At 35.9% G+C, this 24,296-nt stretch overlaps 1 protein-coding gene across 2 annotated transcripts in view; it reads right to left on the bottom strand.

Annotated features, from left to right (window-relative positions):
• Window positions 1-24,296, bottom strand: part of ADK (adenosine kinase) — a 596,970-nt gene that overhangs the window by 549,527 nt on the left and 23,147 nt on the right. The window contains exon 1 of one of the 2 annotated variants that reach the window (XM_037130488.2): window positions 13,074-13,235. The exons of the other annotated variant lie outside the window; for it this stretch is intronic. Within the exon in view, the coding sequence (XP_036986383.1) occupies window positions 13,074-13,087 (14 nt within the window). The 5' untranslated portion in view covers window positions 13,088-13,235. Of the gene's footprint in view, window positions 1-13,073; window positions 13,236-24,296 lie in introns of those variants that run through there. 2 annotated transcript variants of the gene reach the window in all.

Below are 24,296 nucleotides of genomic sequence, written 5' to 3'. Positions count from 1 at the left end.
AAACCTCATGCATTACTAATGGAAATGTAAAATAATACAGCCAGTTTGGGAAAAAGTTTGACAGTTACTCAAAAAAGGAAACATAACATTACCATATGACCCAGCAACTTCACTTGTAACCATATATCCAGGAAAAATGAAAACATGTGACAAGGCAAAAACTTAAATATGAATGAATATAAAAATATTCATAAAAACAAAACATAGAAATAAAAATAACCATAAACTGATGACTGGATAAACAAAATGTGGTGTATACATAAAAAAGAATATTATTTAGCCATAAGAAAAAAATATTGATACACACAACAACATAGGTGAACTTTGAAAACATTACCCTATTTTGCCATTTATAACATGCACTTTTTTGCCAGAAAAATAAGGACACACATTATACATGGGTAATACTAATTCCATATTTCTATAAATGTTCTTCACTCTTTTACTTATGTTTATGTATTAAAAGTATAACTCAGAAAGCAATAACAATGTCTATATATTCTAAAACAAATACTAAAATTCATTTATAATACAAAAAAGTATCTAAATATAAATAAATAATTTAATTTAAAAATTAATTCAGATTATTTCCTGAAAGTTTGGACCAAATAATTTTATTCCCTTACTCTCTCCCTACTCCTCTCCCTAAAAGCAATGGAAAAATGCCCTCAGATAAGAATAAAAATTAAAAAATTAAAACTGAAGGAGAAATAAAGCACCTTCCAGACCCCACCCCAAAAAACTAAAGAAGTTTGTTACCACCAAACTAGAATTACAAGAAATGTTAAAGGTTGAAAAAGAATAGGAAAAGAGAAGGGGGAAAGCTGGGGGAAGAGCAAAGTAGAAATGAAAGGAGGGAGGAGGGAGGAGGGAGGAGGAGGGGGAAGAAGAGGAGAGAAGAAACAACAAAGGAACATAGTTAAAAGAATAAAATGGCAATAAATACATACTTAGCAATTAATCACTTACATATAAATGGATAAAATGCTCCAATCAAAAGACAGGGTAGCTGAATGGATAAGAAAATAAGACCTATATATATATGCCATCTCCTAGAGACTCACCTCAGAACAAGATACACAAACAGACTCAGGGATGGGAAAAGATTTCATGTAAGTGGAAAGGGAGAAAAACCTAGAATAGCAATACTTATATCTGACAAAATAGCCTTTAAAAAAACAGAGCCTATAATAAGAGATAAAGGAAACAATCCAACAACAGGCTATAACCCTTACAAACATTTATGCACCCAACATAGGAGAACCTAAATATGCAAATCAAATCTTGATGGAAACACAAGGACAGACTGACAGTAATATAGTCATAGTAGGAGATTTTAACAGCCCATTGACCTCAATTGATAGATCTTCCAGACAGAAAATCATCAAGGAAACAGCAGCCTTAAATGACACACTAAATCTGATGTTCTAATTGATACCTTCAGAGCATTTCATCCTAGAACAGCAGAATATACATTCTTTTCAAGTTTATATGGAACATATTCTAGGACAGAACATATGTCAAGACACAAAATAAGCCTCCGTAAATTTAAGAAGATTAAAATCATATCAACCATCTCCTCTGGCCATAAGGGTTTGAAACTAGAAATCAATTAAATCAAAGAAAAAACTATACAAAACACAAAGAAATGCAGGATAAATGATATTACTAAACAATAAATGGGTTCACAAGATAAAGGAAGATAACAAATCATTCCTTGAAACAAATGAAAATGAGAACACAGCAACCCCAAAACTATGGAACACAGAGAAAGCAGTCCTAAGAGCGAAATTCATAACATTATAGGCCTACCTCAGGAAACAAGAAAAATCTCAAATAATGTAACTTTACACTTAAAGGAACTAGGAAAAGAACAACAAATGAAGCCCAAAACAAGTAGAAGAAAAAAAATAACAATGATCAGAGAAGAAATGAACAGAGTCTAAAAAAAAAAACCCATAAATCAATGAAACCAAATGGTGGTTCTTTGAAAAGATAAACAAGGTTGACAAATCTTTGACCAAACTCATCAGAAAAGGAGAGGACCCAAATAATTAAAATTGGAAATGGAAAAGAAGTAGCAGCTGACACCACAGAAATACAAAAGGATTGTGAGAAATATTACAAACATCTGTATGCCAACAAAGGGGACAATCTGAATGAAAATGGATGAATTCCTAGAAACATACAATCTTCCCAAACTGAATGACAGAGAATCAGAGAATCTGGACAGAAAGATTACAACTAGTGAAACTGAAGCAGTAGTTGAAGAATTCTCAACACACAAAAGCCGGGACCAGATGGCTCACAGGAGATTTTTACCAAACATTCGAAGAAGAACTAACACCTATGCTTCTCAAAGTATTCCAGGAAATTCAAGAAAGAGAAGACTCACAAGCTCATTTTATGAGGACAGCATTACCCTAGATCCAAAACCAGATAAAAGCACTACAAAGAAAGAAAATTGTAAGACAAGATCCTTCATTAATACAGACGCTAAAACTCTCAACAAAATATTAACAAATGGGATCCAGCAATACATTATAAGATCATACACCATGATCAAGTGGAATTTATTCTGGAGATGCAAAGTGAGTACAACATCCACAAATCAATAAACATGATACAGAGCATAAACAAAATGAAGGATAAAAATCACATAAGAATACCCACAGATGCAGAAAAACATTTGAAACAATTCAGCACCTATTTATAGTAAAAAGTCTTAGAAAATTGGGAATAGAGGGAATAGACCTCAACATAATAAAGGTCATATATGACAAACCCATAGCCAATACCATATTCATTGGGTAAAAACCACAAACAGTTCCCTTAAGATCAGGAACAATTTAGGGATGTTCACTTTCAACACACTTATTGAACACAGTACTAGAAGTCCTAGCCACAGCAATTAAACAAAAAGACAAAATAAAAAGCTCAATTGGAAAGGAAGAAGTAAAACTGTCACAATTTGAAGATGACATGATACTGTATAGAGTGAACCCTAAAGATTCCACCGAAAAACTACTAGAACTGACAAATATATCCAGTGAAGCAATAGGACAAAAAATAAATATCAAAAAAAATCTGTTGCATTTTTATACAGCAATATTGAAGTATCATAAAGGGAAACTAAGAAAATAATTTCATTTACGACTGCATCAAAAAATTAAATATCTACAAATAAATTTACCAATGATGTAACAGACCTGTATTCAGAAAACTATAAGACACTGAAGCAAGAAGTTGAAGAAGATACAAATAAGTTAAGCATATACCGTGTTCATGGATTAACATCATTAAAATGTCTATACTACCCAAAGCAATTTACAGACGCAATGCATTTCTATCAAGATACCAATGGCATATTTCACAGCATTTGAACAAATAATTCAAAAATTTACTTGGAACCACAAAGTTTCCAAGCAGCCACAGTAATCTTGAGAAAGAAAAACACAGCTGGAGGAATCACACTACCAGATATCAAACTATACCAGGACATAGTAATCAAAACAGCATAGTACTGGCATAAACACATACACATATAAATCAAAGAAACAGAATACAGAGCCCAGAAATTAGCCTTTATGATCAATTAATATTTGACAAAGGAGGCAAAAACATACAGTGGGCTAATGATAGTCTATTCAATAAATGGTGCTGGGATAATTGGACAGATAGATGCAAAAAATTGAAATTAGACCACCTTCCTGCACCATGCACAAGAACAAACTGAAAGTGGATTAATGTAAGATTTAATGTAAGACTTGAAACCATAAAAATCCTAAAAGAAAACATAGGCAGTAAAATCTCAGACATTTCTAGTAGCAATATTTTTTCTGATATATCTCCTCAGGAAATGGAAACAAAAGCAAAAATAAACAAAAGGGGCTACATAAAACTGAAAAGTTTTCCACAGCAAAGGAAACTATCAACAAAATGAAAAGATAACCCACCAAATGAAAGAACATATTTTCCAGTGATAGATCTGATAAGGGATTAATATCCAAAATTCATAAGAACTTAGATAACACCAAAAAATAACCAATTAAAAAGAAGGCAGAAGACCTGAATAAACACTTCTGCAAAGAGAACATACACATGGCCAATAGAAATGAAAAGTTGCCCAATGTCTCTAATAACCATCAGAGAAATGCAAATTAAAACCACAATGTCATTCACCTCCCACCTGTCAGAATGGCTATCATCAGTAAATCAACAAACAAGTGTTGGCAAGGATGTGGAGAAAAGGGAACCTTTGGGCATTGCTGGTGGGAATGTAGATTGGTGCAGCCACTGTGTAAAGAGTATAGAATTGAAAATGGAACTGCCTCATGACCCAGCTTTTCCACTTCTGGGAATGTATCTGAAGAAACTCAAAACACTATTTACTATAGCCAAGATCTGAATGCAGCCCAAGTGTCCATCAGTAGGTGAGTAGATAAAAAAAAAAAGTGCTGGTATATTTGCACAACTAATTAACAAAATCAACTAACAAACAAAATAGAAACAGACTCATATACAGAAAACAGGTTGACAGCTGTCAAAGCTTTTTGCTTTTTGCTGTCAAAGCTGTATTGCTTTTTTTCATTTGTTAGGGGCTTGCAGGGCTGGGTGAAAAAACTGAAGGGATTAAGAATAAAAACCCTCTTACCCACAGACAGCAGTATGGTGATTACATGAGAGAAGGGGTAGGTCAGGAGGTAGAAATAGTGATGGAAGGAGATCTGACCTGGGGTGGTGAACACACAATACAATACACAAATGATGTACTGTAGAACTGTACAGTTGAAACCTATATAATTTTACTAACCAATGTCACTGAATAAATTCAGTAAAAAAGTAAAATGATAAAATTAAATTTTTATAAAAAGATTTCTAAGAACACAAAATGTAATAACCATAAAATAAAACATATCAATGAATTAGACTAAATCAAAATTTAAAACTTCTATTCCCAGAAGACATTGCCTTGGCTGTTGGGGCTCAGGTGGACTGAGTGCTAGCCTGAGAACCTAAAGGTTGCCAGTTCATTCCCAGTCAGGGCACATGCCTGGGTGGCAGGCCAGGTCCCCAGTTGGGGGCATGCAAGAGGCAACTGATCAATGTATCTCTCACACACTGATGTTCCTCTACCTCTCTTTTTTTTCTCCCTTCCCCTCTCTCAAAAAATAAATAAATAAAATCTTGTTTTAAAAAAAGAAACAAACAGTCATGACTCAGAGAGAAAATATTTGCTACATATGTGTGTATACATAAAATCTGACAAAAAAATCTGTATTCAGAATATTTTTAAAAACTACAAACCAGCAACAAAAAGGAAAAGCCCAATCAAATTATAGAAAAAAGACCTGAACTCTCAGTTCAAAAGAAAAGATAAGCAAATGGCTTATAATCACATCATTGCCATCAAAGAGCTACATATTAAAACCACAATGAAATATAACTATACAACCACCAGGACATGAAAATCAAAAATGCCACACATTGTCAAGAAGGTAGAATAACTACAACACTAATAACACTACTGGTGGAAATTTCAATGTGTTTAGTTTTCCGTTTTGGAAAAGTCTGGTGACTTCTGAAGTTAAACATATATCTATCTTAGGATACAGCTATTCCACACCTAGGTATTTACCCAACTCTACATAAAGGCTTATACAAACATGTTCATAGCAGCTTTATTTGTAATAACCAAAAACCAGAAACAACCCAAAGTCCATCAACAGGAGAATTTTTGCTATTTTCCACACAATGGAATATTACTCAACAATGAATATGAAGAAACTGTTGACACAACAAAATGGGTGAATCTAAAAATTATACTGAATAATAATCAGATACCGGTAATCAAACATGAGTAGTATTTACTGTATGATTCCATTTATATAAAGTTCTAGAATAGGCAAAATGAATCTCTACTGAGAGAAGTAAAGAAATGATTGCCTGGGTGGGGGGAGAGTAGGATGGATTAAAAAGAGGCAAGAGAATTTTTCTGGGCAGAGGAACATGTTTTATATGTTGATCTGAGTGGTATCTACACAAATTTTTTTCAAAATTCAGTGAACCTGGGATCCGTGATTTTACTACATACAAATTATATTTTGGCATTTGTTTTTATTTAAGTGAACAGACTGGGGAAATATGGAAGGCCAATCTTTCCATTTGCATTCTAGATCCCATGCCTTCTTGTGCACTCAAGTAAATGACCTCGTCCCTCTCTGTCCAGCATCATCTATTTCTTCACTTTCTATTGGAGCATTCTTTTCAGCATACAAATATGTTGAAATTTCTGCCCCTCTCAAGTCAACATATACCTCCACCAACAACTATCCCTGCTCCCATTCAGTAAAACACTTCTAAAAGACTGTCTAGCCTTGGCGAGGTAGCTCAGTCAGTTGGAGCCTTGTCCTGATACTCCAGTCAGGGCACATACAACAATCAACCAATGAATGCACCAATAAGTGGAACAATACATCAGTGTTTTTTTCTCTCTCTATGCAATCAATAAATTTTAAAATATATATATAGCCTATACTCCATTAAATAGCAAGTTCCCCTTAACTAAATTAAATTATTCACTTTTTAAATTCAACTTTCAGGAGCACGTGTATGGCATAATAATGACTAACACATTAACAATTTGCAGCTAATAAAACATTTTTATGTCTTATCAACTTTAAATCTTCAAAATAACTCTATAGGGTAGGTATTGCTATTATCTCTGTTTAACAGAACAAGAGGTTCAGAAAGATTTTATAACCTGCCAACAGTCAGAAACCAAGTAAACGATTCCTAACTTCAAAGCATGCACTTTCTTGTTCAACATACTACACTGAGATGCTCAAAACTCTCTTAATACAATAAGAATGTCTAACCAATGATAAATACCCAAAATCTATCATCTACGAGGGATGACCCTAAAAATGAAATTTATTTCTAAAAAATTGTGTATTCTTACATATTTAAACTTCAGTTACCTTCAAAATGCTCTCCAACTGATACAATACACCTATCAACACGTTTCTTTCCACTATTCAAAAATGTTTTTGAACTTGTTGATTTTGATGCCTTTTAGTGCTTCTGCCCGTTTTTGTTTCACCTCTTCCCCATCAGCAAGCATTTCCCCTTCAGGAGTTTTTTCATCAGGGAAACAAACAAAAATGTCATTCAGAGAGAGATCAAGTGAATAGGGAGGGTAGGGAACAGGGCTTTTGCCATTTTTGGTCAAAAACTGATGAACACTCAGCAAGGTGTGGGCAGGTGTGCCCTGAATCACCCATCATGAAATGGGCAAATGCGTTGAAAGAGTCTTCAAAAAAACTCACTAAAGCTGAACACAACCTGTCACAAAGACAGCCAGTACACTGTAACAGATGGGTTCCTACAACACCCACCTAGTGGGGGAAGCCTGGACTACAAGAAGCCACCCTCCAGGAGATAATTCAGGTTTTTTAGGCAGTCCTCCTTCGTATATGCCCTGACTGCTGTGGACCAGTGGATCAGGTGTCATCCCACAAACTGAAGTGCTGACAGTTCGATTCCCAGTCAGGGCACACTGCTACTTTGCGGGCCAAGTCCACAGTTGGGTGTGTGCGATAGGCCACCCATCAATGTTTCTCTCACTTATCATTCTCTCCTCTCTCTCTCTCCTTCCCCTCCCCCTTCTCTAAAACTAAGTAAATAAAACCTTTTTTAACTCTATCATATGTACATAATTATCTTATAGTCCTATTTCAAATAACATTTCAACAACCAATGTCTACTATAACAAAATTATTATAGTATGTAAGTGTGTGACCAGATAATTTATTATCCAAACAGAACACTTTGAGAGTAAATGACGAGCTATTAATAATTATGCCAGGGTAACAGGTGTGATCCAGGATTGTCCTGGGAAATTGGAATATATGGCATCCTACTTATAAACTAGCTTTGCTATTTGAAAATAAGAATCCATATGTATGGTTTATTAAAGTATTGTTTTTTATGAACAAACATTTGCTCTGATTCCAAGTAACATGGTAGCCTTCACATTTAGGGAGGAGATTAAGGGCTAAAAGCTATCAGAAAAGACACGATTCTGAATTCGGTCAGATACACTTGGATATTGTTGCTGCTAAATATTTAACTTCAGTATATTAGTAACTAATGACTGAACTGAAACCTACAGAGTTCTATTAACAAAGTGACTTACAGGAATGGGCCAAGGGAAAGAAAAATCATTTCTTTCTAGACCGATGTCTGGTCTAGAATGAAGACCATATATTGTGCAGTAATGTGACTTATACTAGAAAAATATCTAACGGCCACAAAAAGTAATGTTAAAGGGGAGAAAAATAAAGTGATATACTACTGCCAGTAAAAAATTAAAAACTCAAAAGAGAACATTTATTTAACATTTCAGATGAATAAAAGTTACCTAACAGTCAATTACAATAATCAATGACTTCAGATAAATATTTCTAGTGTGCCACTCCCAGCCCAAACACAGACTGATCAATGAGTCTGCCATTCACAGGCAGAGAAATAATTTTCCATGGGGTATCAGACATATAGTAATAAGCCTCTTTGGGGTATTCAGAAACCATCATTAATGGCTTAAATTCTTCACTACCTAGGAGGGTATTATGGTATTTTTTAGACACAAATTTAAATCAAGTAAGTATAAAGAGGTAAAGAGACATGATTGCTAAGCAACGTTACTGGAAAGGGTTAACATTCAGTCTAGACAATCATTTAGGTTCTGTTTTAACTTCAACGCTTGTGCTTAATGTAGCAACACTGTGGCTGAAAAGATTTGGAGTTGGAAAACTTTGTATGCTTTTCAAACAAAGATGACCTATTTATAAATATGAGCATTAACAGTAGACAACATTGCACAGTTCTGTAAGAGAAGGATTCCTTAGTTCTTCAAAAAACAGCATTTCATAAAAATGAAAGAATTTCATTTTATTTTAAAAGTTCATTTGCCTCACTATGAAGTCCAATACGGAAAAATCTGTACAGTAATATGAAATTTACAATTCTTATAAAAGACACAAGTCCTGAAGTGAGCTTGCATATCCTAAGGGCTCTAAAGAAACCAGCTCAACCAAGTAAGGCAGTTTCAATCTTAGCCAGATTTTAGACTCCATTTGAATGTTCTCCATCTCAGTGGCTTGGCAGATCTTGTTGGATGCACCTCAAAGTCCTGAGTGTTAGAAGAAAAATACCCCAGGACCCCACCCACAGCCCACATAAATTTTCCAGTGTAGGCCAACCCACAGAAATGGCTCCAAAATCATCATGTAGGAGGACACAGTTATGTGGAGTCCCAGAATAGTCTTTAACCAAACCTGACCTGTCTGGGCAGACGGAAGAATAGGGCTCCTCAGCTCTATAGCAAACACTCTCCCTATCTCCCTACCTCATTTTCCCAGTCTTCTCTGGCACAAACACAAGCTGTAAGCAATGCCCAAAACCAGACTCAGACACTGATGTTAGGGGAAAAAAGTAATGTTCACAGGGGTGTTTTGAAATAGTGTCGCTCAGTGAAAAGTACATAAAGTCGATGTCAGAACATCTAAATTCTGTCTTAAGCTCTACCACTGCCTACCTAGGAAATATTACTTGTGGGCCTCAAGGGCCAGTACAAAGAGTAAAATGCTCGCTAAGATTCTCTTCTAGTCTTCTCATTCTATGTTCTCCTATCCTACTGGGCCAATTAAAAATAACGAAAGCATCAATTTACCAAATATGTTCTATCATTTCCCACATTAAAACTACTTGGAGTCTGATATACATAACACAGAATGAAAGTTGTTATTCAAGGTTAAATGGTTTCAGAGACTATAAATGGAGACTCTTCATCAGTAATGATGGAGTAGAGTAGAATACAAATAATAAAAGTTTTTTAAAAAGTATCTTCAGCCAAATTCACTCAAAGATCTTTAAAAAAACATTCCTTTCATTTAAATCTTATTTAGGAATTCCTAACAGTTGAGTGCTACACTGGAAAAGGTATTGAAACAAGTGTCTAGAGATCTGGGTTTAGTTAAAGACATGTAACTATTGTATGTAAATGTCTATAAATCACAGTATCTCCTGGCTTCAGTTTCTTCAACTATAAAATGAGAGAATTAGGTAAGCTTCTTTCCTGTCTAAAATCTAAGATTTAAACTTTTCTTTTCAGATGGCACCATTTTCTAGAGGCTCAAATTGCTTTTAACAAGAAAATAATGCTACATTTATAAAATGCATTAAAATTTAAAAGCACTTTCATACCTCCTCAACAACACTGTGGGATACATATTAATATCAGCATCACCATCATTGAGTATATCATTAAACAAATGTCCAGAGAGAGAAAAAAGAGAGTGAAAACAATCTGTAATTCAGGAAAAGACTTTCAACTAGAACCCAGGTACGTTGAGCACTGGTCCTCACTGGTTTCCAATCATATATTCTGTCATATATTTAGCAGTAATTATTTTTAAGTGTGATATAAAAGAACATAAAACATGAAGTCAAATTCTGATAGCTTGTGACCGAGTTCACTCTCTTTACCAGTAAACGTGGGTCAATAATCTATCTTTAGGGTTACTGTTAGACTGGGCACAAAATGGAAACATGCCTAACATGACTGTGAAAACTAAGGTTATGACATAATTGCTTTAAACTCAGTCTTCACTGGGAACTGGAGGTGATTTTCAACTCATTCAAAACTGTCACTACATACACAGTTGCTTCAACTTCAGTAGTCTCCCTGCCTACTCCTGAACCTAAATCACCATGTTCCTTGTAGGACTAGAGGAAAAAAAAGTTACTACAGTTGTCTCGAACAATACTTTATGATTTTTGTTCATCGAAGCAGCTCTTTCAGGAAATTTAAATAGTATGTTGTTTCTATAAAGGCATCATACAGAACACTAGATTATGGATATTTGATTTAATTCCTAACTCTGATACTAACTGATTTTGCACAAAGCACTCAACTTTTCTTGGTCTCAGTTTCCTCAGGTGTAAAATGTGGCAGCTGGTTTGGATGACATTTAAAAATATTTTTTCAAGCTATGGCACTATAGATCAAGACTATAAAATGCAGCCCTGACTGGCATGAGCATCATCTTGCAAAGCAAAAAAGTCACTGGTCCGATTTCCAGTCAGGGCACATGCCTGGGTTGTGGGCCCAGTCCCCAGTTGGAGCACATGTGAGAGGCCCCAATTGGAGCACATGTAAGAGGATCAATGTCTCTCTCACACATCTATGTTTCTCTTCCTCTTTCTGCTTCCCTTCCCTGCTCTCTAAAAAATAAATAAATAAAATCTTTTTAAAACACTGCAAAATGCAGACTAACATACAAAAAAAAACAGCATAAATGTACTTTATTAGAAGTTGCCTATCCTCCCATTGATAAGTTAAATAAGGCAGGTGTCAACCTTTCAGTCTTTTGAACACAATAATCACTCAAACCCATTAAAAGATGCACCTTGTTGCCACCTGCCAAGCAGTAGCAGCTTTAAATTTGGGTGTTTCTCCAATGAAGAGTAGCCAGTAAGACAAAGGTCAATTAAAATTGGCTCCACATAAGAACTAATTCTTAATAGAGAAAGTAACTGAACCACAACCTAATTTGCAGCAGGTTCCAATAATGGAAGCAGACGTGGGAGTGGAAAGAGGAATTAACTTGGTTTGACGACACACTCCTAATCATCCTAAAATACTGTTAGCATTGAACGCTAGATGTATATGTCCCAGTATACTTTACTGTAAAACCTTTCCATGTAAGTCTCCATGTTTCGGCACCAGAATTTCTCCTCTGCATAATGAAATTAAGTAGTCTTTGTCTGTTAGTACTGAACTACACAATTTAAGAAAAAGAAACTGTATCCAAGTTCAGCACAGTTGAGCTTTACCTTATCTTACCTGAGAATTAAGTTCTCAAGTCATCTCAAATATTGTGTAGTCAAAATAACCACTGAAACACTGTTATACCACCAGGACTTAGGCTGCTGGAAGCTCAGACCAAAAAATTAACTTATTCTCTTCACTTTTGTGCTGGGGCCTCCCCATTTCTCTGGGATGCTGAAGGCCAAGGTCTACTTTAACAGAAGAAGGTTAGAACACTGAGTAAATAAGGCAATTTATCTCGTTTTGTAAATAGTTACATTAGCATAAGTTAAACATCTAGTCAATGATACAAGCAGAAATTGGACAAGCCCATTATCCTATTGCCATTAACAATAGGATAGCCACACCTGGCTGGTGTGGCTAAGTGGACTGAGTGCCGGCCTGTGAACCAAAGGGTTGCTGGTTCAATTCCCAAGTCAGGGCACATGCCTGGGTTGTGGGCCAGGCCCCCAGTAGGGGGCGCATAAGAAAGTTAACCACACACTGATTTTTCTCTTCCTTCCCTTCTGTCTAAAAATAAACAGGTAAAATCTTTTGAAAAAAAGCAAAGAAGCTTCAAAACTGGATGAGCAAACGAAGAGGGGGGTCTCCTGTTTGTTACTTTCATTATACACCTATTATCTGACCAAACTCCTTTCACCTTTGACTTGCACATAGTAAGTAAACAGATGGTGAGTACCAATTCTACTAGTAAGCAAACATTTAGGGACACAAAATTTCATAACTTTGGGGCAATCTAACTGCATCGGTGAAGAGCTAACTTTGCAGGTCTGCTCACGGCCACCAATGAAGAAGTTCTGTCAGAAGGTATGACCTGCGGCATGGACACACACGGAGCACGTCACATTTCCTCAAAGGGAAAAGGTGGCTATGTTTTGTTTAATTTCTCCCTGAGAAATTCACTACACACACACAAGCAAGCTTCAAACCTTGGAATCCGGGGGAGGGTCACCCCAGCGGTGCGGCTACTTACAGACTCCCCCAGATGCCACAGCCCCAAAAACTTCTGAGGAAAGCAGAAACGACCAAACGAAAAGTGCACAGAGAATCTCCAGCGTGAACGAGACCAGTGGCACGGGGAGGCTCCGGACCACCGAAGAGAAGGGGCGCCAGTTCTCCACCAGTCGGGAAGCTAACGCCCAGTAAGCGAGCAATCTTGGCTGTCGCCCTCTCTCGGTACCTGAGGGATGTCATGGCTTCACCTTCCTGCCCCACGCAACACGCAACAGCGCTGGCGTTCGATGCTCTGCGTCCGCTCGGGCAGCAGCAGCAGCAGGTACCACAGCAACTGCTTCTCTGCTCAGGCACTCAGCGACCGGAGCGCGCGTCCTCACACACCCCATGCACAGGAAGCCCACGCGCTGATTGGCGGAGCCCGCAGGGGGGGGACGCACCGCCCCTGGCCCGCAGCCCGAGAAGAGCCGCAGGCGCTGCGGGCTACCACGTGCCACCCGTGCGTCTGGTCCCAGTGAGCTGGCACTTGGGCTGGCAAACTGGCTAGCCAGCGCGGTGAACATCTTGAGCCCTGGTAGGAGCGTTCTCCCCACTCCCGGCTTACGCGGCAAGAGGTCCGGTGCCCGCCTCAAAAATGGCTACCCGACTGCCAGCGGGTTTGTCAGTCACAAGGCCAAGGTCTACCTAGACGAGCTCAGGTCGCTTTACCCTAACCCGAGGCAGGGACGCTATGGGGCAATCTTCAGAGATGGGGTTTAACAGCCTGGGGTTTTCTTCTGCAGAAGTAAAGCTGCAACCGTGTGGGAAACCTCAGACCAGGGAAAATCCAATGCCAGGCAACAGCAGCACCACAAGCTAAATTCGAGCTCGCAGCCTTAATCAATGACTAAGTCTGATCGTCCCCAAACGTTCTTGGCCTTCAGAAACACGTAGAACAGCTTATTTAATGTGTAAATGTCCAGGGCTCACTGGAAACTTTGTGAATCAGAATCTGGAAGTGTGAGACCCAGACAGTGGTACTTGTAATGAATGTGCCCCGGTGCCCCGGGGGTTCCATGTACATATCTAAAGTTTAAAATCTCTTGTTCAAACAAGACTACTCAGACTATCCCACTTGTCAGACTTAATTGTCAGGTTACCTAACTTTTCTGAAAAAATGGGCAGCCCTCTGAAGCAAGCATCAATCTAATGCCTTAAGGGTGAAAATTTGGAAGGACCCTAACTCCTGGCCCCAGTCTTACAATTTAGTGGGGTTAAAGGGTTAAGAAGCTGATTCTGAACCACTGATACAAGACAAGTTAAATTAATTCCAACTGCTGGAAGAATGGGAGGTTGGGGGGGTGGGCGTGGGAGGGAGTAAGAAAGTATCAGTAAATGCTTTTTTTTTTTTTTAAGGATTCTTTTTTTTAATTTTTTTTTCAATTTTTTTTGTTTATTTATTTTTCGAGAGAGGGAAAGGGAAGGAGAAAAGAGTGGGAGAGAAATATCAACGTATGGTTGCCTCTGGTGCATCCCCTGCTGGGAACTGGCCTGCAAGCCAGGCATGTGCCCTGATTGGGAATCGAACCCTGATACTCTGGTTCGCAGGCCCACGATCAATCCACTGACCTACGCCGGACAGGGCTCAGTAAATGCTTTATGTCCTAAGTAGATTTTTTTTATCCCCTCTTCATTCTCCAATAATATTTCTACTAACAGACTCAAAGCTCCACTGGCCATATAGGATGGTGATCAACGCCATAGGTCTAAAATCAGTTACATTATAAACACAACCCAAGATCATATAACATTGAAATGTGCTATATTGTGACCAAAAGAACTTAATTTTTAATTCTATTTAATTTTAATTAGTTTACATTTTAAAACCAAAGCAATATAAAATATTTTTCCATTAAATACAATTTGGTTTTATTGGACTACATTTCACCTTTTAACCTGACATTTTCTCATCCAAACTGAGACAATGTAAATATAAAATATGTACCATATTTTTCAAAACAGTACAAAAATATATAGAAATGGCTCAATAATTCATACTGATTAGATGTTGATAATATTTTGCTATATTGAGTTGAATAAAATATATTACTAAGAATAAAGTTTCTTTTTACTTTTTTAATATAGCTACTAGAAAATTTTAAAATTATATGCATCTTACATTATATTTCTACTGGACAGTGCTGTTCTACTGTGTAAGTTAGCCTTGCTTCTTTTTTGACCTCTCATTGCCCCATGACTGAAAAATTATGTTTACAAAGTGAAATTAGTAGAGACACCAGTTTATACAGACCTATGGTTCCTTGCTAACCATCAAAAACATCAAAAATTCCAAAAGCATTCTTCAAAAAATGCTTTCTTTTAAGCACTGTTCTCTTTCATTGATGAAATGCCTATCCAGAGTCCATGGACTATAAATATGCTGTGTTGGGTCCATAAGAAATAGCTGTTAAAAACAGAGCTGTATTTGGCTGATTGAGACTTTGACCAAATGTCCACAAGCAGAATTAGTCATAGTTCCTCTGGATTTAAACAGGATCTGAATTAACACAACAGAAGGATAGCATTTTGAAGCGGTAGAATCACTGACTAATTCAATAGTTTCCCTCTTCCTCTTGGGGAAAATGTTCATAACCCACAGAACTAAAAGTAAAACCAGGAATAATCCGTAGAAAGGATTTCAAAACTTCAATGTAACTTTTAATATGGGATGTAGTATGGTGCTTCTCAAATTTTAGTATGCATACATATCACTTGAGGGATCCTAAAATAGAGGTTTGACTCAGTAGGCCTCTGTGGCCAAGATTTTGCAATTCTTTATGTACGCAGATCTCACCATTTGCTTCTGGTCTGAGGGTCACACCAAGAGGCAAAGTTGTAAAGGAAAGTAGGAAGGTTGTAAAAGCAACAAGGCACGTGGTTTGGAAACCCTGCTTGACTTTCTACTAGTTGTATGATCTCAGACTGGTTCTAAAACTATTTGTCCTTCAGTTTACCCATGCTTTACAGAGCACAGTGAAGATTAAAACAATTCTAGTAAAGTGTCTAACAGAGTCCTTGGCACATGGTGTGATTATTATTTTCTTATTATCACACTACTTAAAATTACATCTCTGGGAAGCACTATCTGAAACTAACATGAACTTGGCACTGTGAAAATAAAATGCACTTTGCTCATGGCTAACACTTTAGTAACTCCCACTTTTTATTTTTAACAACAATAAGTATTTTTGGTACCAAAATATTGGTAGCAAATATGAGTCAGTCACACATATAGACAAAAATAAAGACATGTTTTCCCAGGTAAAAGCCTAAGTTCTTCCTATTCACAGCACCTTTGTTTCCTCAGTCATATTCTTTTTCTAATCTTTCCCTATCCTCTTTTCCCCCAGTTTTTCTCCAAATACATACAAACACACACACAGTTAGCTCCTGAGCAACTAATATTTAAACTCTTTTCATCAATTTTTAAAGCAATTTATTTCAACCGTATTCTTTGTAACTTAGGGAAAAGCAGTCAATTCAAATTTTTAACCTTCATTAACTTTCTTACAATTTAAACACTTGAACCAAAATAAGTGTGCCTCAAGGAGAACACTTTGCTCTTGATAAGTAAATATTCTACTTTACCTAATCAGGTGACTAGTCTGCCGCTATGGAAACAAATAGATCGACTAACCTCAAAAGTTAAGTGCTTCTGGAAAGCATAACAAATATGTGGACCCACCATACCAATCTTTTCAACAAATGCTTAAAGCCCTAAAATACTATCAAAATCCTCTTCAAACACAATCAATTTGTTGTTAAGCGTGCATTAAAACAGCACTTATACACTGCTAGTGGCAATTTAAATTAGTACATTTCTAGAAAGCTATTTGGCAATATGTATAATCAATTCCACATTTTGGCAATTATTGTAAATAAAATGAAACAATATGAACAAAGATTTGTATAACCAGTTATTCATTCAACATTAATAATACCAAAATTTTATTATATCCTAAATAACCAAAAATAAAATAATGGTTAAATAAATTATATCAGAATGTTATAGGGGTATTATAAAATCTTTCCATAGACTTTTTAAGAATATACAAAAATGCTTATGATACAATGTTAAATGAAAAAATCAAAACAAAATTTAAAAAAAACAATCTTGACTTTGTTAAAATAAATATATATGAATATATTTACCATAATTGCACAGAAAGAAGAGGTTGGTAAGAACACACTGAGATAATGTATAATTTTTACTTTATTATTTATGTTGATCTAGCTTATAAATTTTCTACTGTATATTGGTTTTATTAGCATAAAACTTTTATAATTACTTATAATTATTAAGTAATTATAATACAATTATTAAATAATTTAATATAATATAATTATTAAATTTAATAAATTATATTACTAATTTAATTTATAATTAATTTATATAATATAAAATATTATATATAATTTCTATATAATATAATTTTATATAATTATTAATATGAAATGAAATTATTAAATTTAATAATGTGATTATTAAATTACTTAATATAATTATTAAGCTTTGATTATCCTTCTAAAATGGTTTAAAATTATAAAACTTATTCCTGCTCTTTATTAAAACATCTTTCTTTTAATCACAACCATCAAAACTATGATTTTTAGGGAAATTGGGCTTATTTTATAAATATCTTTTCATGTTTAAAGATTCCTTAAGACAGGAATAACAAAAGTAAAATACCTTTATAATCTTGGTTAATTTTAAAACTTAATGTGACAAAAATTAAAACATAAATACCACTTTTAGAGCTTTGCAGAGCCTTTAAGAGACCAGATGAATGTGGAGTATCTTCCCTTCATGTTATATAAAAATACATCTCCTCATTTCATATGAATTGAAATAATGATCAAAGTAATATTTTTAAACAATCTATATCATACTCCAAAAGAGAAATTTCTTAATATTTGTCTCCCTAAAATAAGTACCATGATACAGCATAAGTTTCAGGAGCCTGGGAATAAGGAGTTGAAAATTATAATCCTGAAACTACCAAAAAACATTATGCCCTTTCACCATCAGTGTCTTTATCTGAAACATAGGGAGTTAGTTATAGGTAACATCTCAGGTTCCTTTCAGTTCTTACTGGACAATGAAAGAATAAATACACTCAATCTTAATACAAATTCAGTTGTTTCCAGAGCTGATCAGTCTAAGGTAATAAAACACATGTAATTTTAGTTAGCTCTCATTATGGATAAGGTTATTCACAGAAACATTGCTAAATGCATTCATTCTTTTCCCCAAAAGACATTATTAGAGGTCTACTATTTTTACTTTCCTTTAATTATAATCTATGGATTCTGATGTCACATTTCACTTTAACATTACATATTTAAACAGAAGATAATCTTTAAATGGAAACATGACAATTTATTTCCCAGGAGAATTTGAATAATATGTTAGTATTTGATTGACTGAACTTCATTTAGTAAGAATTCTTGGCAAAACTCTCTCCAGGAACGCCTACACAGTGCTTCTTCATTTGCCATGAACTACAAATCTCAAACTCAAAGAAAACCTCCAATCTAAAAGCACAGGAAAACAGTGCTTTGCAATTATTCAAGCTGCCAAGAACATATTTTTCTTTTAAGATTTTATTTATTTATTTTTAGAGAGAGGGGAAGCGAGGGAGAAAGAGAGGGGAAAAAACATCAATGTGTGGTGGTTGTCTCTCACATGCTCCCAAATAGAGACCTGGCCTGCAATGCAGGCATGTGCCCTGACTAGAAATCAAACTGGCAACCCTTTGATTCACAGGCCAGTGCTCAATCCACTGAGTGACACCAGCCATAGCAAGAATACATTTTTAAATTATACAATTGAATATCACTATCATTTCATAAAAGGGCATTTTAACATAAAAGTATATGAAGGACAGCACAAAATAAAGAATACCACTCCCTAAAATATTGCTGGTAAACTTATAAAGTATATTTTTATATAAAAGATTTTCTTATTTTTACCTCACCATACATCTGATCTCTGGTATTTCACAAACAAGCTTTTAGAAATCATTCATCATGAACTCAACAATCATTTAATGAGATCTACTCTAGCACTTAAGACACCAGAGATTCAGCAACAATCAAGAACACGAACTGCCCTTACAGATTTTACATTCTAGTGAGGGGATACAATGACTAATCAAATAAACATATAAGGACATCAGATGGTCGTAAGTGCTGTGCAGATAATAAAAACAAGCAAATCAAAATACAGAAAGTCTCCTTTAGACTGGGTAGTAGGGAAGGCCTCCAGCAGGTGAGAACAAACTAAATGAAGAAAGAGCCAGGTAGGGGAAGGGCATTCCTGACAGACAGCAGGAAAATGATAACTGGAAGGCCAGTGTGAAAAAAGGTGAGTGAGAGAGAAGAAAGGTTTGTGGTCACAGCAAGAAGCAGATCATTTAAGCTTTTATGAGCCGAAGAAACTTTGATTTTGTTGTAAGTGGGATAAGAAGCCACTACAATTAAGTTTTAAACAGAGGAACGACATAATCTAATTTTGTTTTTAAAAGATCACCCTGGTTATAGTGTAGAGAATGGAATACAGGAACATGAAAGCAGAAAGACTAAATTAGAAGCCTGTTACAGTAATGTAGATGACAAACAATACTGGTTTGAATCACGAAGATAGTGATGGACAGAGAAACAGATGATCATTTTAGAGGCTGAATGACAGGATCTACTCATGGGAATAGATATGGGGAACTAAGAAAAAGAAATCAAGAGTAACTCCTAGATTTCAGACTAAATTGGGTAAATGGTGCTGCTATTTACTGAGATAAATGGAAAAAGCAAAAAAGAAGCTCAGAACATTGGAGTTCTGAGGGAGGTCAGGGATGGAGACAGACACTGTGGAGCAGATTTTGCGTTCTAGTTTTTCTTACTCTATAGTTCCTGCTGTTTTCTGATAGACTAAAAATAAATGTCCAGAATGTATATGAAGTTTCACTGGAACAACACCCTAAGAGGGGAACTATTCTACCTTGGCAGTCAGCTGCTAGCAGGTACATATATAAGTAGAATAAATAGATAAAACTGAGTGCCTAGTATGTGCGAGACACCATGCTATATCCTTCAAGTACTATCCCATTTGAATTTATAACAACACTATCAGGAGATATTTTATTATCACCATTTTACAGATGAAGAAATTGAAGCTCAAAGAGGTTAAATAACTTGCCCAAAGCCACACATTACAGAGCAGAAACCCAAAGTCTGATGCCTGACTCCAAAGCTGGGGCTAATTACCACTATACACAGTGTCACTAGAATAAGTCCAAGATAGTCTGATGTAAAGCTGAGACTTTATAAATATCCCAATTTCAGACCACCACACTATGATTTCACCCGTAAGATGTAGTGATTCAGTGACAGCTTTCTGGTTAGCTGGAACACCATATGAAATACTTTCAGAAATTACTTTTTATTTCCATATATACTCATTCACAGATTAAATCTGCGCAGCCAATGAATCTGTCATTTTTGTCTTTAATTCAGCTAGGACTCCTAACTGTCACCAAGAATCATTTCTTGGACCATTTTATTTTTTAAAACTTCAACCACTTCATTTCTGTCAAAATCAAAAGTGTTTGTTTTCAACAAATAAAAAAACATTTTTTTTACCACTGTGCAAGAATTTAGGGCCACACAATGAGTGAGTGGCTTAAATGTACCACTAATCTAAGTAAGTCCCCCCATCCCAGCCATTCAGGTTGTGTGACTCAAATTTAGGCTTCAGTAAAATTACAAATCATTTCTTATAAAAATCTTTGAAGACTCAGAAGTCAAAACCATAAATGTTTACAAAAGGTTCCACTGTAAAAAAAAAAAAGTATATAGTCTTTGGTTAGACCAACTCTCAGTGCCTATTACTTTTTTTCTAACTCTCAGTGCCTCTCACTTTCTATATAAAAGTAATATGGTCGCAAATTGAATATACGGTTGTATCTGAAAAAATGTCCTAAGAAATATTCATTTCTACTGGTTGTTTTATAAATGTTGGAACTGTTTTCTTTTATTCAACGTTTTTGTTTTTCCTCTAAGAGGGTAACAACAGGCACCAAAATTCCAGACTCCATTGATGAGGACTGACCTACATTTGAAGATCCTATCTTCACTCTACTATATGGGCTACAGCCCAACTCTCAAAATCTGTGGAACAGGACCAAGATTGGCACTGATTCATCTGCCAAAAGGCTAACCTGAAAATGGATGCAGAAAAAACTAGAGTGACATGTTTTAGAGCAAAGCATTTCAATACCTATAGTACTTGGGTAGACTACTTTTCTTCAATGACTAGGTATTTAAAATTGAAAGACTCGGGGGTTTATAAGGTGGTGATGGTAGTGGAGGTGGTAGTGATAAGCCCAGTATTACTGGAAAAGAAACATGGGAGGGAAAGAAGTGTATTTGTGAAAATGTAATCTTGAAGTGTCTTTCCTTAGGTAGCACAACAGACATTCTAAGTTGAGAGGAATTAAAACTATGGAGTGTTGCCAACGGAGATTACTTGAATCTGCGGTTACTTGACAGAATCATGTAGTCCAGGGTTGTCAAACTCATTTTCACTGGGGCGGGGGAGGGGGTGACATCAGCCTCATGGTTGCCTTCAAAGGGCCGAATGTAATTTCAGGAATGTTCAGGAATGTATAAATGTAACTACTCCTTAACAGCTCATCGAGAGCTCAGTGCTGCTGCTGGGTAGAAACAAGGTGCCAGCTGGACAAAACAAGATGGAGGGCCAGACTCGGCCTGTGGGCCTTGTGTTTGCCGCCTATGATATAGTCTCTAGTGAAAATTTAAGGATTATTAGCTTTTGGAGTGGGTCAAAATGATTTCATTAAATATGTGAGAGAATCAGATATGAAGACACTAAGAACAAAATTTTTTTTACTGTTTCAATGGCTATAAAAGATAATCACTGAGAAGTGCAATGTGGTAGGACGACCAATATCAGGGTCTGATGCATGTTCATACTGTATATACCATAAAATGTATGTATATATATAATATTCCAAAAATTGTTATTTCAGTATAACTAAGCATCTTTAACTTAACATCACTTTGCCAGGAGTTGAGATAATTTGTCCTCACAAAGCCTATTTATAGGTTTAAAATATACTTAAGTTCTCCCATTCCTGTTTTACTTTTGGGTAAGCTTTAACATTTATTTTTCATTTAAACTCACAAAATTTAATTCTAACCTCTTATCATTTGTTCACATTTCCCTCCTTAAATATTTTGAAAGAAATCTTGACTATCTTTATGTCTTCCTTGGTAGGGGGAGGGGAACAGCTTGGAATAGGGAAGTGTTTGTGATGAATGTGGTTTGCCTGAAGAACACAACATTTGTCTACAGATACAGGCAAAGCAGAATTATTCAACAGCAAGAACAGGTACAACAACCAGTCCCACCTATTCCCTGAAGGCCAGAATTTAAACTGAAATACAACTTCAAGATTTGGGGCCCTAAATAGCCACAGTGTATGACAAGATAAATCCTTTTTGCTTATATCTTAAGAAATCACTATGAATATTCAAACTATGGGCAGATGTTCTGAAATGAGCATTTATTCAAATCCTTGTGGTTCTATCACAGGGAATAACACTCTTTAAACAGCATGATGTCAACTAAAGGTACACTGCATCATAAAATGTGCATTTTGTAAGAGTGGATGAATTCTTTTTTATTTAATATAGATAAGTTACATACATAACATTATATTATTTTCAGATATACAATGTAATGATTCAACATTTGCATATATTGCAAAATGATCAACACAATATGCCTAGTTAATGACTGTTACCGTGCAATTACATTTTTTTTCTTGTAATGAGAACTTTTAATAAAAACTTTTAATGTTTTTGTTTTCTTTACTGAAGAGTAGGTTGGGGGTGGGAGCAGATCTCCCACTCGTTCAGATTTCAACACAAACATAACAGTCTCAGCTTGCCTGTATGTGAAAAGAATAATTATACCCAAATGTAATTTTCAGGCATCGTAAGAAGGTAGCTCCTTTGTATGCCAAATAGACTTTTTAGACAGTATTAGGTAGTACACTTAAGACTCCACAGAAAGTTTTAAACCTTAAATTATATTTTTCATGTTTTTCTTCAGCTTTATTGATGTGTAATTGACAAAAAATGGTGTATACTTAAAATATACAACTTGATGTACTGATATACATTGTGAAATGATCACCACAATAAATTAACGTATTTTCACTTCAAACAGTTACTTTTCCCTTTTCTTTTTTTATTGTTGTTCAAGTACAATTATCTCCATTTTCTCCCGACCACTCCCAGCTGCCTCGGCCATTCCCACCTCCCACCCTAAATCCTACCCTCATTTGGCTTTGCCCATGTGTCCTTTACAGATGTTCCTTGATGACTTTTCCCTTTTCTCCCTGTTATCCCCTCTAGTTAGTATCAGTTTGTTCTTTATTTCAATGTCTCTGGTTATATTTGGCTTCTTTGTTTGTTTTGTTGTTTTGGTTCCACTTATAGGTAAGATCATATGGTATTTCTTTTCACCCCCTGGCTTATTTCATTTAGCATAATGCTCTCCAGTTCCATCCATGCTGTCATGAAGAGTAGGAGCTCCTTCCTTCTTTCTTTCCTTCTTCCACATATTATACATTGTGTAAATGTACCATAGTTTTTTGATCCACTCACTTACTGATGGGCACTTAGGTGGCTTCAAGCACTTGGCTATTGTAAATTGTGCTGGTATGAACATTGGGTGCGTAGGTTCTTTTGAATTGGTGTTTCAGGGTTCTAAGGGTATAGTCCCAGAAATGGAATTGCCAGGTCAAAAGGCAGTTCCATTTTTAGTGTTCCGGAGAAATTCCATACTGTTTTCCACAGTGGCTATACCAGTTTGCATTCCCACCAACTGTACAAGGGTTCCCTTTTCTCTACAACCTCACCAGCACTTGTTTGTTGATGGTTATGATGGCCATTCTGACTGGTGTGAAGTGGCATTTCATTGTGGTTTTAAATTGCATCTCTCTGATGGCTAGTGATGCTGAGCACCCTTTTATAGGTCTCTGGGCCCTCTGAATATCCTCTTTGGAGAAGTGTCAGTTCAGGTCCTATGCCCATTTTTTAATCAGGTTGTTTGTCTTCCTGGAGTGGACACATGTGAGTTCTTTTTCTACTTTGGAGATCAAACCCTTGTCCAAGGTATCATTTACAAATGTATTTTCCCATATGGTTGATTCCCTTTTCATTTTGCTGATATTTTCTTTAGCCATGCAGAAGCCTTTTATTTTCATGAAGTCCCATTTGTTTATTCTCTCCTTTATGTCCCTTGCTCTAGAGGACATATCGGTGAAAATATTGCTGCATGGAATATCTGAGATTTTCCTGCCTATGTTTTCCTCTAGGACAG

Source organism: Artibeus jamaicensis, unplaced genomic scaffold (assembly GCF_021234435.1).
Source record: "Artibeus jamaicensis isolate MK-2021 breed Jamaican fruit bat unplaced genomic scaffold, CSHL_Jam_final contig_332, whole genome shotgun sequence".
Taxonomy (NCBI): Eukaryota; Metazoa; Chordata; class Mammalia; order Chiroptera; family Phyllostomidae; genus Artibeus; species Artibeus jamaicensis.
The sequence above is the reverse complement of the archived record's forward strand: the minus strand, read 5'-3'. Positions and strand labels throughout refer to the sequence as shown.